Raw genomic sequence first — 17,459 nt, forward strand, 5'->3', positions numbered from 1 at the left:
CACACACTGGACAAGCAGTTGTATTTACAGACCAACTTCAGCTGCACCTGAAATATCACAACAAATCAGATTCCCTGAAACCTGCCTGTTCTTTAGGGAAACAGAACTTGATCAAGGTGATAATTAAGGATACTTGGGCTGTTTAGAGGATCACTCACATTTGAACCTGCCTTGTCTATGACAAGTACGGTTTCTGCAGTTAGAGAGGGACTTTGACAAGGGGTAGTGGCTTCCCACTAACAGAGAGCAGGGTTACCTAGGATGTTACAAAAAACATCCCCCCTGTGAGGATGGGGAACACTGGCACAGCTTGCCCAGAGAAGCTGTGGCTGCCCCATTCCTAGAAGTATTCAAGGTCAGGTTGGACAGGGCTTGGAGCAACCTGGTCTAATGGAAGGTGTCCCTGCCCATGGCAGGGGTTGGAACAAGATGGTTTTTAAGGTCCCTTCCAACCCGCACCATTCTATGACTCTACCTAGCACAGCTCAGATAACTTAGCTGCAGGTACAGCTCCTAATATGCCACATCAGCAAATCCTTTGTTACTCTTGCATGACAGAAACATCTAGAGATCTCCTGGCCATGCAGATGGCTCTTAATCCTTCTTTTCCTAAAACAAGAACAAACTGATCTTCAGGGATATTCCAGAGAAACCTCATGCAAGACAAGCCTTTCCAATAACTGCTCTGCATTTGTGATTTCAGTGTAGGCCATGCTCTTTGGGTGTAAAGGGTACAGTAAGAACTCAGATCTCACAAAGAGGACAGAATAAAGCCAGCCTTTATCCTTGCAGACCGTACAGAATCAAATCCTGAGAGAACCGTTTACATGGAAGAGTGAAAGCAGATGCCTTGCTGAGTGCAGCCTTGCTGCTGTCAGAGGAAGGGTGCCTTCTCCAGCACTGCAGATTCCTCCAGTTCCCTTAACACTAGGTTTACAAGATGCTATTGCAGGAAATATTGTCACTTAAAAACCAGTATCCAGTGTCTTAGTTAGGAAAACACTTTAGGTGACATGGATGAGTAGCAGAAGATAGCCTGAGGAAAAAGCTGGTCAGGCCTACCACATCTGACACAGCCATAACACCAGCCAAGAGCATCTTGCTTTTACAGTAACCTGCTCTGAGGGTGTCTCTTATCTGAAAGAAGCCTTTTCATTGCATTCTTCAGTTCAAAGCGTCTCCTTTCCAGCAGCATCCAAAATCTCTTTCTTTTACCTGTCCCCATCCTTCTACAAACACCCAGCTGGACCGTTCTCTCAGAGCAACTTGATGTTCTGAACGGGGTGGTCTCTGTGCCCACATGTCAATCCATTAGGTGTGATCAGTCAACTCTAAAAATAAAAGCCATTTCTTCTGAAGTTTTCACCATGCAAGTACTTCAGGGAGGCAGCTGCAGCTGGCATCAGATTGCAACTCCAGTTTTTTCAATGACTTCTTCCATGCGCTGGTACCAAGGCTGAATATTGGTGTGAGCCATCATGTCATCAAAGGCTTCCAGCCCTTCCATGACCCGGAGTACCCCGTACACTGCCTGTGAGAGCAGAGAGGTCAGAACAACACTGAGAAAGCAGTGGAGAATAGCTTAGGGTACAACTGTCTCAATAGCCTAGCCAGTATGGCTCTTCCCCTGTCCTGCCATCTGATCCATTCTTCTGATTAGCAAGGAGGAGTGAATGGCAGACAGGTAATTAAGAATATGCATGTTTTTCCATGAGGAAATAGTAAGGATCAGGATCTATGTGCACTTATGGGGAAGTCCCCACCACATGGGAACTGTATTACTGCACAAAGGACAGTATCTCACGTAGCTCAACTTCCCTGCCTGTATTATATTAACCATTAACCATCTCTGTATTAACAGAGATGAGCAGCAGGATAATTTGTGATCCACCTGACAATAACCACAGGGATGAAGCCCTTACCAGGTCAGCGAGGTTTGGCTGGTTCCCACCCATGAACAGTCGATTTTTGCCAACAGCTTTCACCCACTCGTTAACTGCTTGATACAAATCTTCTCGGACATCATCTCGAAGCTGGTGTCTGCATAAAGAGAAGAACCAGTTTGAACACAAAAGTTTTTCTTTCTTTAACCTTCTATCACCTCTCACCTTATGGGCTGGTCTTGGTTTGCAAGTAAGGGCAGTATTTCAGAGTGAAGGGGCAGTCAGTAATTAAATAGTGGATGAGTAGAGGGGTGCAGTACCTCCAGTTACAGAAGTACAGTTGTTACTCATACAAGATTAAATGGTTCAGTTTAAAACTCTAGAGGTTCTGCCCTTTGACAGCTGGGGTTCACAGCTAAGGAGAAGCTATTTCTCCTCTTGTGTACCTTGTGCTTAGTGATACCAACCTTTTCTTCAGCCTCTTGCTAACGAAGAACATGGCAACAGCCCCCACGTATTTGGCAAAGAGACCTTCCAAGGTGCCAAACTTCCCCTCACGGACAATGTAATCAAAAGATGCCAAGGCCTCTTTGGGGGTGCGGTAAACATTGGGGGAGATGAGGTGAACAAGCCAATCATCTGCCCACTTTCTCCATTTCATTTCTTCCCTGCAAGGAATCAAAATAATGTTTTCAGTGAACGAGGTACATATAGAAGGGCTACAGGAGGCAGGATCACATTTGCCTTAGCCAGAGATCCTTCCAAGGTCAAACACTCGTACCCAGGTACTCTGATGGCCTCTCTAAAATGCACTCAGCAGCGTTATTTTTGGCAAGGCTCCTCCAATCTCCAACTGAATGTAAGACTAAGCTAGAGCATTAGGTTCTCTGCCCAATATGAGAAATAAGCAGGAATGGAAATTTTCCCTCAATAGCATTCCTCTGTGGCACAAAGGAAAGGCCAAGAAGGAAACTGGAGGCAGCTGAAGGCCTGTGTGACCATGGTGGTGGTAACCAGGCTGTCTAACAGCTTTGTTTTGAATTATCTAACAAACACAGCAAACCAACCAATGAGGCTTGAAATACTAACAGGAGTGTGACAAGACTAGTCAGCCCTAGTGGGATTTTACATCTACATCAACCCTGAGTACATATGGAGGAGGCTGTAACCCTAGTTGGAGAGCCCAGAAACTGAAGAGCACTTACACTCTCACTTCTTTGACAGGATAGACTCTTTTGGTCTCCTTCTCATCCAGCATGAGCCAGTATTTATTCTCATACTCAACCACCTCCTTGCCTTTTTCAGTCACTGTTTTAACAGGCGGATAAAAGGACACGATTTCTTCTAAGCTATTCCTCCTGTGAACAGAAACACAGTTAGCACTGATCTGGCTCCTGCAAAAAAGGAGCAAGAGCAAAGGCCAGATTCAAAGACACACGCTATAAAATGTATTACTCTAAAAGTAAGTGCACCATGTTCCAGATTCTATTTGAAAAAAAAAAAAAAAAAAGAGAGAGACTGGAACAGCTACTTGCAAATAACTATTATTAGTGCACATACCTTTGTCTGTGGTGGAGCAGAAATTTCTGCAGGCATAAAACTTCCTACCATTCTCAAGTAGTCCTAAAGGACAGGCCATAGGCACAACAATGCCATTTCATTCTAGATGTTATAACTGGCTAACTGTAAGCTCAGTTTCAGGATTAACACTAGTCCATGTTTAAGTAGGTTTTGTGCAAACAGAATCTCACAGATGAGAAAGTACTTCTGAAAGGTACAAGCTTTGCTTTACATCACAAACACATCACAACATATATAGGCATCACCCATAATATCACAACCAGGCTCAGGTCACCCAGAGCTTCAAAGCCTGAGGTCAGCAAGAGACTTACAGCACTCTTCTAAAACTCTACTTAACCTGGGCTTTCCACATTCAACACTTCTCTCATCACCCTGTTTTCTTACCTGGAAACAAGATAGGTCTTTATTGCACTGATTATCACCGAGGAGTCGTTCAATTGCTGAAAAACAGGATTAAAGCAACCATTTAAAAGAAACTGGTTAAATTGAAAAAGAAATTCTTCAAAATCTTTTCCCCAAGGCTCCAAGTCAGGGAGACTTACCAGAGGGCTCCCAGCATTGGCTAGCAGGATGGGCACCTTTCTGTAGGAAGAGAATTTGATCTCTTTCCTCATGATTGGGTTCACTTCCACAATTTCATAGGGCAGTCCATGATAATCAAGAAAAGCTCGGACTTTGCTGCAGAAAGGACACGTTTTATACTGGTAGAGAGTGAGCTGCAGGCTCCCTGCAGGCAGCTGGAGCAGAAAGAGAACAGAAGATTCCATTTTCTAATAAAAACATAAACACTACCTTCCTTCCACCCTTATTTCTGTCCTAAATGTTCTGACATTCAGTGTCAACATCTGATCATGAGCATATCTTGGCTATCAGATGCTTTCTTTAAATGGCGTTAAATATTAAAATATTCACCATCCATTGGGACCAATAACCTGTTTCTCTACAAGTCTATTTAATGTGCTGGAAATTCCTACTCACAGCCAGGAAAAAAAAAAAAAAAAGTTAAATCCAGACAGTTTACCCCTTTATGGTTTCTATTCTGTAAAACAGAATTTTATAGAAAAACACAACCATTTGCAGTAATATTCAAATAAACAAAAATAAAGCCTTTACAAGACAATCCTTCCCCCACAACAGCCTCTGTTGAGGCCACAAGATGGGGAGAGCAGAGTTTGCATTTGATTTTAGGCACGTGTCTGCCCAAATTCACATTCCTAGGATTAACCAACCTGGGCACAGCTGGGACAAGGCAGGGAAAGCCCAGGGCCACCGTGACATCAGCTACGGGATGTTTGGCAAAGCTGCTGCACCTCAGCAGCCCGACAGGCCGTGCCAATCATTCCGCACACATTAAAGAACAAATGCAGCCACCCCGCTTTGTTTCTCATTTACAATTTACTGGGTTACACAACCCTGCGCGGGTGCTGCGAAAAAGCAACAACAGAAAAGGCTCCACACCCCCAAGGAAGCCCTCACTGACAGCCTTTCCTTACGGCTACTCAAGGAATGCCCTGCCAGGGGCCTGCCAGACCGTTCTCAGCTCTTCCCTCACTCAGAGCGGGGCAGAAGGAGTCGCTCGGCCCGCAGGGAGCCGCTGTCCCCGGGAGCTCGCTGCCGCCGCAGCAGGGTCCCCGCAGGCCTCGGGGAGGGCACGGCGGGGATCAGGGGGAGCCGGCGTTACCTCAGCGGCCGAGTGCTCCCGCAGGCGCTGCCGCGCCGCCAGGCACAGCCCGGCGGTGCCGCCCAGAGCGAACGCAGCGCCCAGCACCAGGCGGCCGCCGCTGCTGCCTCCCCGTCCCGCCGCGGCGCCGAAAGCTCGTCCCGGGGCCCGCAGCCGCCAGGCTGGCGGCAACAGCAGCGCTCCGAGCCGCCAGACGCGGCCGGCACCCGCCATCTTCGGCTGAGGGCGGGCGGAGAGCGGCCGCTCCGCCCCGGGCACGGCGGCACCGCCCCGGCACGGCCGCGGCTCGGGGCTCGGGGTTCGGGCATGGCAGCACCGCACCCCGCTGAGGGCGCCCCCCGCACGGGACACCCAACAAGGGGCGGACCAGGTGCCCTTTAATTATCAAATTTGAGAACACACCAGAGCCTAAACTGAGAGTAAAAGAATCAGTTAAAAGGGTGAGGGAACTGGGCATGTTCAGCCGCGAGAAAAGGCAGCTGAGGGGATTTCATCGATGTATATCAATATCTGCAGAGAGGGGGCATAGAATGGACCAGGCCGTGGTGCCGAGCAATAGAACAAGAGAAGTGGGCAGGAAGGGATGGACAGAAAGTTCCACCTGAGCATGAGGAAAAACTTCTTTCCTGAACAGTGACCGAGCCCTGAACAGGTTGCCCAGAGAGGGTGTGGAGTCTTCCTCACTGGGGATATTCCAGAACTGTCTGGACACAATCCTGTGCAGTGTGTGCTGGGGTGACCCTGCTTGAGCAGGAAGGTAAAACCAGATGATCCACTGTGATCCCTTCCAGCCTGACCCCTTCTGGGATTCTGTGGTTTTCTGCCCTGTGGGGCTGTGGAGTCTGACCAGCACATATTCACAATGCAAGTGCACATCTCCACACTGAAAGTCTTCATCTGTTTTATTAACATGGGGTTATATCCATTCATTACACTTATATTCAATTTCCCTATTTGAGGTGCAACACGAACCTGACTTTGCAGTGCAGCAGGGTTATTACTCACAGAATGGAGGGGTGGCTGCAGTGATAAATGGTGACATGACATTTTCTTTTGTCTTTGTCCCAAATACGCAGTTAATAACAGAATCCCTGATCTCAGGAGCACTGCTTGAACCAATGCTCTAATTGTGGGTTATTTTCATCCCAGTGTCTTCTCCCCCAGGGATGAAAACACCACAGAGTGATGAGATCTGCTCAAGGTGCCTGAGGTGTGGCTGATACCAGGCCAAAGACAGGGAAGGGCAAAGTGAATCGTGCTTGTTGGTTTAGGGAAGCAGTATGAAGGTGACCTGAGGCTGGTTCAAGCCGCTTAGTGGATGAAGCAGAGCTGGAGACAGGGCTGGAGCTGGGAGTTGAGCAGCAAAGCCCTAGCCGGGACGGGATGGTCCGCACGGACAGAATGAAGATTTATCCATATGGAACATCACTTGTGTTGGGAATGAAGCACCTAGTGCTGATGACGGCCCCTAAGCGGGGAAGTCTGTGAGGACCTGAGGACACTTGGGGAGGGCACAGCCTAGCGCTGGGCACGCGTTTGGGAACAATCCCCGAGAAACAGGGAACGTGACGCTGACCCCCGGGGCCGCCCCTGCCCGGCGCTGCTCGCCGCGCCCGCCCGCGCGCCTGCGCCCCGCGCCGTCCGCGCTAACCACAGAGATCACCGCAGCGCCGGCCCGCGTGACGCTCAAGGCCCCCTGCCCTCCCATTGGCTGGAGGCCCCGCGCGTGCACGGGCGCGCCGTGCGGGCGGCGCCGAGGCGCGGGCGGGCGCGGCGGGATGTCGGGGCCCAACGGAGACCCGCACGTGTTGGGCGGCGGCACCGGCGACGAGGGCGACGAGGGCGGGGACACCTTCGAAGAGGAAGGTGCGTGGGGAGAGCGGGGCCGCCATCTCGGAGGGGAACCCGTGGCGCAGGATGGCCTGGCCCGGTGCCCTGGGCTGCGGGTGGCAGAGCGCAGGTGTGCCCGGATGTGCTCAGGTGTGCCCAGATGTTCTGCCGGAGCGGTGCCCAGTGCCAGCGATGCACCCGCTACAGGGCAGTGGGGCTGGGAGACTGCAGGGTTTGATTCCCACCCAGCCATGGGGCACCGAGCTCCTACGTGTTGCCCGGGGATGGATATTTTCTTCTGTGAAAAAATTATTTTGTGCTTTTGTTGGTGTACGGGGAAAGAGGATGTTCAGGTTCGGAAACCACGGGGCAGATCATGTGGGCAGATCTGGAGAAGTAGTCATGCACAGAGAAAGGGAATTTAATGCAGCTTGGCAACTTCCACTTCGGGGCATTTCCGCAGTGCCTGGGTTTGCCCTTGGGTATGCCGGTCCTGATACTGCCCTGTCCGGTTAGAACCAGCCCGTGGAGAAAGTGAGACGACAGCAGAGCAGTAATGTGGACGTAGAGGTCACTCAAAACTGGAATTCTTTCAGAGTAAGCACTTCGCTACTCTTTTGTTGAAAATGGTGGAGCTGGGTTCTGCTGTTTCCCAAAACATTCTGCTCCCAGATGTGACCCACCCAGGTGATTTGTGCTGGGATGTAGCTGCAGTGACAGGACAATCACACCCCAAGTGTGTTCACTGCTTTGCATCATGACAGTGATTTGTATTTCATATTTTTGAAGAGCTAAGAGACACATTGGATGTGATGGAGAAAGTCACTAAATTGGATCTACATCATAATTAACTGGGCTTTGTGTGCTGGTCTTAAAGAGCTGCTGCTATTTCCTGGTCTAGTGGGGCTGAGGCTGTGGATCTCTCCCTTCACCTCAAGTAGGAAACCTGATTTTTGTCAACTATGCTTGTAAGAATGTAGAGGAGTTAATACAATTGCCATGCTCCAGCTCAGTGGTTCCAACAGGGATATGGTTATATTTCCACAAAAATCCACCAAGATTGCAACTAACAGAAAACAATCAAAGGTTTTTACAACTTATTTTTAAATGGGTAATTTTTTTTTTTTATTTCCCAAAGCTGAAGAAATTATATAATCTTCATTTCAGTTTTAGGCATGGAGAAAATTAAGGAGAAAATTAAGCTTCCGTTGTGATTACAAACTTCTTGTCTAACTGATGAATGTCCCTTCACTGGAATATGGTGCACCAAATTGAAAAGCTGTAATTCACATACCTTGAAAAATGCTGATAGTTTGAAAAATATTGGTACCTGCCACCTTTTTGGAAAGCATGTGTTTGTAGGATTGATTTTTAAATGCAAGAACATCATCAGTGCTATTGCTCATAGTGCCACCTCTATGCATACCTACAAGGCCAAACTTTTATTAATGAGCTCAAATGCAACATTACACAATTCTCCAAAGAATTAAAGGCTGCAACACTCTGAACAGCTCCAAAGTTATAAGGTTATAAGAAAAGGAGGATAATTATTTTTTTATAATGAAACTTCTTAGCTATTAATAATGCAAATGACTTCAATGTTTAAATATTCACAGTTCTTTTAAAGCTGCTGGAAATGGCAGTGCCTGGACCTGGCAAAGGGGCAGCTGAGAAGGGCAGAGCTGGTCTAGGGGATTTCAGCACAGCCTGACCCTCCTAGGGTGCCCAGAGCACATCCTCATCCTCCCTCCTCTCCCCACGTTGTTCAGCTCAGCCCAGCGTTCCAGGCACTGTATCACACTGGGCTCAGAGGAGTGGAGAGGAGCCAGCCCCAGCCCATGAGGTTGGGCTTGTCCCACCCACACAGGCATCCTTCCCTGTCCTGCAGCCCCTGATCCTCACAAACATCAGCCCACAGGTCACAGCTCCACCTCTGCCTCCCTGCACTCACCCAGCTGTGTGCCTTCAGAAAGGAACGTGGCACTGGCTCCATCTGGGGGAGGTCCCTGCAGCCCCCCCAGGGGTCCTGAATAACCTCTGCAGTTTATTTTGTCTGTTTTTTCAGTTTTGGTTTTTGTTGTTCTTCAGGACTGTGTGAATATTGCTTGGAGCAATCCAAAAGCAAGAGTTGCAGAAGCACAGCACTCTTCAGCTGGGTAACAGAGCTAAAACACACCACTGTGAAATGCCATTGTATTGAGGCACACTGCTGCACTTGAAACAATGCTGTGTATAAGAAACTGTACCTAGAGAACCAACTGCCAGGATTGTCTGCAGTGAGTCTAGGTTTAATCTGAAGTACCCAAAGCCTTAATAGAGCATGGAAATCCTGTGGCTGAACTCAGTGCCCAACACTTACCTTCCTGTGGAAATAATGGTGCCACTATCAGCACCTTTGGGGCTTATCCCCTGCTCCTGCCACAGCCACGATGGCTGCACTGCTGTGCCAGCCTGACTCCAGCCAGGCCTGAGTGAAGCACATCCCAGCTTGGAAACCTTACACAGTTCACAGAAAACAAACCCTACAACATGCTGACAAAGTGCCTATACTAGCAGGAAAGGTGATTCCAAAGGCAGCTAAAAAGGCTGACTTGTCTTTGGGGTTTACCTGGTACTGTTGCAGTCAGCACTCAGCCTGTGGCTGGCTGTTTGTGTGTGAGATCTGAGATGTGCCCACAATGGCTTTGGACTGCCCAGGTACCTTGCCTTAGATCATGTTACCAGTGTTTCAACTTCCCATTGGCCTAGTTTGATCAGAGAACAGAGCACATGCAGGATTCAGTTGCATTTTAGTTCACCCAGCCAGGGGCAAATAAGGCACAGCCAGAATGCTGTGGGCATGTTCTGCCAGAGCCCTCGCTGCCTGCTGTGACTGCAGTGACTTTGTACTTACATTGTTCAGTCTCTCATTTCCCTTGCTTTTAGAATATGCAGCAATAAACTCCATGCTGGACCAGATCAACTCCTGCTTGGATCACCTGGAGGAGAAGAACGATCACCTCCACATCTGCTTGAAGGAACTGCTGGAGTCCAACCGCCAGACCCGGCTGGAGTTCCAGCAGCAGAGCAAGCAGCTGAACACAGGAGCTGATGTGCAGGGCTCCCAGCCTCCTGCCTAGAGTCTGACCAGCTGACACACTGACACACTCTCAGCTGCTGTTGCTAAGGGACAGTTACTGGTCACCAATTTAATGTAAAACTTGAATAGCAGAGGTGCCTCATTTCTGTTACTTGTTCCTTTCTGTGTTTGTATCCTGCCATTCATCTCCATGTTCTGTTTTCCTTTAGCTGTGAGACAGGTGCAGAAGCACAAGGGTGGCTGTAGGAGAGCTGGTTCTTTCTGCTCCCCAACATAAGCCTGGCACTCACACTTGGTTAAAGCTGGTTGTAGGAAACCTGAGCCCATGCAGGTAGTTTGCAGGCAGGCCCTCTTCACAAAGTGGAAAAATTATCTCTGCTCTCTTTTCCTTAAATCCAACAAGGAGTATTATGGCTTTACCCCCTTTGGCAGGGGCTGTTCTGACTCCAGGCTTGTCCCTAAGTAACTCTGGTGACAGCCCTGGAGAAAGAGGGCCTAGGCCAGCTGCTGCCTTGAAGCTTCTTCTCCCTTAGTCACATTAACTGTGATATATGAAATACTGGCACATGGTTCCAGATCACTGGACACTTCCACTCCATTCCAAGCAGATAAGACAAGCTACCAGAGTGATGCTTCTGACCATTGTAACTGGGAGCTGCCCCACTCCTTCAGCTGCCATTAAGGACCAAGGTGTGGGGAGAGGCAGAGCAGCCTGGTGAGCCCCCACCACAGCATCAGCAACAGAGAGTAGAACCCTCCCTGCACATTCTGACAAGGCACGAGAGGTCTGCTCTGTACTTTGTGATCCTGTCAGTATGTCCTAGAGCCAGCACTTTTGAAGCAAGTCTTACTGTTCTACTTATGTAGTGTTAAAGGAGTTTTTTGGAAAGTTAAAAGAGGTTATTTAAAAGAAATCTGCTTTATTAAAATCAGTTTGAAACAAACTTTGTTCCTGAGAGTCTCCACTATGAGAACAGATTGGATTAAGCCTTGTGGTATTAACAAAGGACCAAGGTGCATGTTTTTGCCTAGCTTAGGACTTGTCCAAGACGGCTTGTCCAACAGTGTGTATCTTAGAAAGGAAAGTGTTCTGAGAAGCAGAATTCAGCAGAGTCTCTCAAGAGATAAACATTTTCTCTGGAAAGGAAATGAGAGGAACTACAAAGAATTCTTAAATCTGCATCCATCACTCTGTGAAGTTTGTCCCCTATGGAAATCCCATTACCATCTTCTTTCAGGTTCAACAATCCAAGCCTCAGTCTTTCCACATAACTGCTGTATCCCAACTGTACAAGTAATAAGCAACACTATCCTGTATTAGACACGCTAAAGCCAGGCTTATTTATTCTTAAAATAAAAACAGCAGTAAAGTTGAAGGTTTTGCTCTATTAAAAGACTCAGAAAATAAACATTTCCAGCAAATATCATATTGTAAAGGGCTCTCCTTTAAGGCCACTCTATCTGGGTTTGCGCCTGGAAGAGCGTCTGCACCCAGCAGAGGTGAGACCGCCTGTCTCACCTTTGGCAAGGGAGGAAGGCTCTGCTGCTGCCTCCTGGCCTGCATCTGCTGCCTCCTTCTGTCCTAAGCCTCCTCCACTCCCTGGATCCTGGTGGTCGTCTGTGCCTGCCCTCTGCCTGGCTGTGTTGGCTTCTTCCTCACGTCCCAGGGGCTCCCCTATGGTGTGGCTCTCCTCAGAGAACAGGCAGTCGGCACTAGTGGCAGTGGACTTGTCCTGTAGACTTTCTTCTTCTACAACCATGATACCACACACATCATCAGTCACACTGGCCAGGCTCTTGCCCTCTGGCCTAGAGGTGGCCAGCTCACCCTTACCCTCCAGAGACCTTGAAGTTTGTTCTTGCAGGGCTGACAGCTCTGTGCCCTCCTTATCTATCCCATGATCATCATTCATCTTCTTGCTGGTATGTGCTGTTGTAGCAAGAGGCTGTTTTGGATCATCCAGCAATTGGGAGCTGGAGCCCTGGGAATGCAAAGGAGCCTCGGGGTAGGCAGTTGTGGCACGATGCCTTGCTGCCTTGTATCTCTGCAAATACAAACAAACCAACGTGAGAGAGAAGCCCAGCTCAGCTCCTGTCATTGCAGCAAAGCAGCAGCTGGTCCAGGAACACCTGTACAAAAACAGTGGTGAGTGGCAGGGGCACAAGTGATCTCAGCAGCTCCTGGCCTGGCTGCTGAGGCTCTCAACAGAGAAGGGTCAGCTCCTGTGAGGAAAAGTTTATTAAAAACTGAAGTCCCTCTCGCATTACTTAATGCTGAGCGAGTGCATGGCAGACCTGTGGTTCCCGAGACAGAAATCACAATCTGGCAACTGTTAATGTCAGTCAGACTCAGGACTCTGTAGATGTAACAGTGCAAGTGACAGCTCCTGCTTCAGCTACTGCCAGGACACACACCCTGGATATGTGAGGCTCTGCACAGCCCTCAGCTACTGCTGTGATTTAATGTTTATCAGCCAAAGCAAGGCTTAAGCTGAAAGCTTTGTATTTCTTCACTCTGTTGATATAATCTGCACAGTCAGTGGAACTGTTGACAGGAAGGCTACGATATCATATCCATTATATCTCATTACAAGTCACTGGGGTTTTCCACAGAGTAAAGGTAAGCATATCATCAATAAAAGGACTCATTTGCACTCACTATCATGATGAACCAGTAGAGGTCTGTAAAGAGATTAAAATGTCTACTATGCATGTTCTAGACGGGATTTCAGGAAAACAACTCACTGTAGCTAGCTAACACATAGCAGGAACCCAGTCTTCAATGCCCAGAGAGACGTGACCTAAAGGAACAAACTGAAGTTCACTCTTTCCCACAGCAGTTCCCTTCATAATCAATTCCCTTTCAGCTGCCTGCTAAAGGGTTCCTTGAACTGGCACTAGCATTATACCTGACAATTTAAGGAAAGAATTTCGAGCACAATGCCTTTCACCAGTCTGCAATGTGGAATTTCAGCACATCTGACAGGCAGCTTTACATTGTAATTCAGTTTATCACTGCAGGCTTGTTCCTCCTCTGTCCTCACAGAGGGATATGAAGAATATCATATCACACTGGAATTGGATCAGTTGAGCCATACTGTACCCAAACCTAAGCAGGTCCAGGCATGCAAACTGGTGTCCAGAGTGATGCTGTAAATTGTCTCAACAGCACACAATTCTCTGCTTTGAAAACCTCTGCTGAGAATACCCCAGCAACTGGCAGTGATTTAACTCAGACTGTGACAACCCCAAGGCACCCAGGCAGCCAAGAATAATAGTTATCTGCCTGCAGACATGTAAGTCTGGACTCTTCTCATGAACTCCCCAGGTCATTCTGGCATGCATTTGAAGAGCATCTGATTTCAGCTCTAAGTGGGCCAAAAGAGTGACATAAGTGGTTGCTGCTGCAGTTTCACTCTATCCTGATCTAAAACAAGCCCAGAAAACAGCAAGTCCAATTCCTTCATTCCTGAGATGACTAGCTGCAGGAGTGGGAGAGGATGAGCAACCATGAAGGAACAGCTGTGGTCTCCTCCCATTCCAAATCCACTGCTCTGAGTCTGGCAGAATTCTAAAGCACGCCACCCCTTCCTGGAGGCAGTGATGGCTGACTGGGAATAGTTTCTTCTGGCTGAAGACTAGAAGAAAACCATGAAGTTTTGGGGGTTAGGGGTGTATGTATGTGTGTTTGGGTTTTTTTTTTTTAACCACTATTTAAAAGGTGGTAGGGAAGCACAGCAGTTTTTGTGGGTGCAGGCAGAGGACCAAGTCGATGTGGGAGCCTCCCTCCTTGCCAAGGACAGGGAATTGAGCTCTCCCATACAGGAGGGCCCAGGCAGTGGTCATGGGACAGGGCAGAAACAGTGCAAGTCTTGTGTACCCTCTAAAAGTACTAATCCAGGCCCCTTACCCCCTGGCAAGTCAACAAGGACAGAACAATGGAGGCAGATTCCAGGCCAGCCCAGTAGGAAAAGCTTTAGATACAAAAGCAGCGAGGGGCAATATGGCTTCTTTAGGTGGAGCCAGAAAAGCAAAGGAACAGCATCAGTTTGCAGAGCTTTGTGCTAAGGAGTTTCTAGGAAAGGGCAGCAGACAGAGAGAGACAGACAGACAGACTTCCTCTTGCAGGCTGACCCTGGGGACAAATGGACTCTCACCAGCTTGCAGATTCTATCACATAAAGAGTCTGTAATGTTAAATTTTCAGATTTCTAAGGTATCTGATTTTACCAGGCCTCTTCCTGGATGAATCACACCCACGCTTTTGGCTAAAGGAGCTGTTCTTGCAGTATCACACCTGGAGATGCATATGCACCAGCTTTCTTTACAAGGAACAGCCTCTCTCTCCTGCTCAATCCCACCTTGACCAACCTGTAATCTAACAGAGAAGAGGCCTAGGCTAAATGACAGACTCCACAGGTTCAGCAAACAGAGCGGACACTCTGAGGAAGATTCCCAGCCAGAAACAGGCAAAAAGATGACAGCAGCAGTAGCTGGGAAGCAGGACTTAACTGGTTTTAGATCTACAAGGGCCAAGGGAGACAAAGACAGAGCACACCAGGAGAAAGCTACAGCATAATGGACACCAAGGATGATGGAAATGAGCTGGAGACAAGACAGCTAACGTGGTGGATTCACTGGAGAGACACGCACGGGGGAAACAAATGCCAGGCCATGCAATCGCCAAAGGGTCTAACCTGAAAGTTCTCAAAATGCATCAGGGACTTGCAGTGTGCGAGCCGGGCAGCGGAGTCGCTATGGTAGAATTTGTGACACAGCCTGCAGAGGTAACCTGCGACGGGGACCAGAAAATCCAGGCCTGCGAAACGGGAGGGGAAGTGAAATCACAGATCACATTGAATGGAACTCAAATAATGAAAGCATGTTAAAAGAGAAGGGGGATGGGAGTAAAGGAGGAGAGGTGGAAAGCTTTGCTTCTGTTAATCAGGGATTTGCAAGATGACTTGCTGAATATCTCGTCTTACCATGGAATGGCTGTGGTTGATATTCAGAGAGAAATCTGGCTGCCAGAGCAAAGAAACTACACAGAGCGTTAAGGGGAGAAAAAGGGAGAAAAGAATACAATGGAAAACTACAGAGAACATGTGATCTAATGTAATGGGATCAAACCAAGCAGAAGACAGCAGGCGCGCAAGAGGAACACGCAGAGAACATTCACAGCATGAATCATTATTCCATCTGCCACACGATAGTGGAAGGTTACAGTGATATGGAAGATCCGTGTAAAACAGAGCTCTCCTTGGGCACAAAACAGCCTCTGCAGAGCTGCCCTCCTCAAACACCAGTGGCCCTTAGGGGGTTTGAAGTCAGTTGCTTACAGGGTGGGGACCAGACAGGGCCATCTGGAGGAGCCACTGCCCACCAGGCCAGCAGCACGGCTGAGGAACTGCTCGGTACAGCGTGGGGGTTCTGAAGCGGAGGAAACATGCACAGTTTGGGTCTAGCAGAGAGTTTGATACTGTCAGTGATACTCAGTATCTCTCTGCAAGCTGCATTTGTGTTGGAAAGCATTCCAATCAATATGCTTTCCGACTCCATCTTTCCAGAGCATCCCTCATTTGCTACCTACTTTCTTCAGTACTCCTGCCCTGCCGTGTCCTACCTTAGAAATGTATCTGGCTCTCATCCTTCTTCAAAGCAAAAGGCAGTTGACAAACATCAATCACATCCTCATGTTTTATCACACAGTAATAAAGAAACATCCTGCTTTCAGGAGAGGTTCTTCTCCAGGCAGCAGTGACCTGCACCAGTCCAATGCAGATGCTGGAGCACCATGGCCCAAGAAGTCATTATAACAGTAGGTAGAGACCATCCTCTCCTACAAATACAGCATGTGGCCAGAGAAGGCTCTGTCGCCCTTTGTGCTTAACTCTGCTTGCTTACCATAGGCTGTGTCTGGACAATACTTCTCACTTCCTTCGTAATCCTCCAAAGACACTTCCTTCAGCCCAGTCTGGAAACCGAAAGAACATTAGTGCCTACTGTATCTATGGCAATTGCCAGGCTCTTGCATTTTTCTGGTAAGCTTGGGAGCAAAACAGAAAATTTATATACCAGTGACAGAGTTACAGCCTTCGATCAGGGGCAGATGCAAACCCCAATGTCAGCAGACCACTTCATGACAAGGGCTAAAATCACTCCTTGCACTTCAAGCTTGAAGGAGCTTAGCCATGTACCTCCTTCTTGGTAACTGCTCTCTATTGGGAATGTCAAGATAAACCTCTACACATTTGCTATCAGACCCAGCTACTGCTGGGCTGTTCAAAGAGACTATGTCAATACTGCTTTGTGCTCCTCAGCAAGGTTAATATCTGAAGACAGCAGAAGCTGTACAGCCCAGCAGAAACACCTGAATGTATCCCACACATGGTGCCTGATTCTCTTCCACATCCCTGTGCCCTTGAAGAACGCTCCAGTCCCACCCTCCTGCTGTGCAAGACTGAGCAGACTCTTGAAAGCCTGAGCTCAACCAGCTTAAGTCATAGGATCCCACAGCAGATTCTCAGATAGGTCATTCCTTCTCCTGTTGCATAGCATACCTGTTTGGCAGCAGAATCCTCATTCTCCATCAGCACTACATCATGGTCTTCCTCCTCACCAGCTCCTCCCTCCTCCTCCTCCTCTTCCTCATCATCATCTTCAAAACAGCCAACAGCATCCACAGTGATCAACTCCTCTGAATCTTCTGGGCTCCCCAGTTCCTTCTCTCCTAGCCTAACCTGTAAGGGACAGAAAAGAAAGATCAGATCAACTTTGCACTCACCATTTAACCAAGGAAGAGCTCAGACTCAGGACAGATTGTATGTGATGAGCAGAAGGGACTGAAAGAGGGACATAAAGATCTATTACTTCTAGACACATCCAACACCTCCCTTTTTCACACAACAACTAACAACTGAAGTTCAGCAAAAGATGAAAATTAAAACAGGGTTGGAAGAAGTGCATATCTTCCTTTCAGCCCCCCAGTAGTCAGGAAAGCAGAAAGTTATTCTGCTCTACAGTGTAGCTGCCTCCAGACCTGCACAGCTCTCCATGCAGGCAGTATTACCTCTTTGGCTTTCTGTTTGTGCTCAGGGGACTTCATATGCTCCACAAACTTGCGGGGGGTCTTGAAGTGGCGGCTGCAGACAGTGCAGAAAGGACGAAGCGAGCGTTTGGCCAGCTAAGGAAAGAGGGACAATTCTGTAAGAGGGACAATTTCATTTCACAAAAGGCACTGCTTTGGAGGAATGCAGATGAATCTTGAAACAAAGTCAGCCCTGCATCCTGGGAGACCACACAGAAAAATATTTTTTTCAGCAGAAAGGGCTCCCTAACTCTTATCTGCCAAAAAGATGAAAAACATGCAGACCAAAATAAGCATGTCTTAAAATATGTGTTCTGTC

General features: G+C 48.2%; 3 protein-coding genes across 3 annotated transcripts; 1 reads left to right on the forward strand and 2 right to left on the reverse strand.

Moving 5' to 3' along the window:
* Nucleotides 1-761: 761 nt before the first annotated feature.
* On the reverse strand, nt 762-5,374 carry PTGES2 (prostaglandin E synthase 2). Its single transcript, XM_058818222.1, has 7 exons — nt 5,146-5,374; nt 4,007-4,201; nt 3,849-3,904; nt 3,089-3,241; nt 2,351-2,551; nt 1,923-2,040; nt 762-1,531 (listed from the first exon to the last, which is right to left on the reverse strand). The coding sequence occupies exons 1-7, from the start codon at nt 5,356-5,358 to the stop codon at nt 1,403-1,405; spliced, it is 1,065 nt and encodes a 354-aa protein (XP_058674205.1). The 5' UTR covers nt 5,359-5,374; the 3' UTR covers nt 762-1,402.
* Nucleotides 5,375-6,883: 1,509 nt separating this feature from the next.
* BBLN (bublin coiled coil protein) lies at nt 6,884-11,476 on the forward strand. Its single transcript, XM_058818186.1, has 2 exons — nt 6,884-7,011; nt 9,901-11,476. Exons 1-2 carry the CDS (start codon nt 6,924-6,926, stop codon nt 10,092-10,094), a joined length of 282 nt encoding a protein of 93 aa, XP_058674169.1. The 5' UTR covers nt 6,884-6,923; the 3' UTR covers nt 10,095-11,476.
* Nucleotides 9,710-17,437, reverse strand: CIZ1 (CDKN1A interacting zinc finger protein 1). The gene is made up of 7 exons (XM_058818507.1): nt 17,426-17,437; nt 17,123-17,236; nt 16,614-16,793; nt 15,958-16,027; nt 14,751-14,872; nt 11,889-12,099; nt 9,710-11,804 (listed from the first exon to the last, which is right to left on the reverse strand). The coding sequence occupies exons 1-7, from the start codon at nt 17,435-17,437 to the stop codon at nt 11,512-11,514; spliced, it is 1,002 nt and encodes a 333-aa protein (XP_058674490.1). The 3' UTR covers nt 9,710-11,511.
* Nucleotides 17,438-17,459: the final 22 nt, after the last annotated feature.

This window comes from Ammospiza caudacuta, chromosome 21, assembly GCF_027887145.1.
Source record: "Ammospiza caudacuta isolate bAmmCau1 chromosome 21, bAmmCau1.pri, whole genome shotgun sequence".
NCBI lineage: Eukaryota > Metazoa > Chordata > Aves > Passeriformes > Passerellidae > Ammospiza > Ammospiza caudacuta.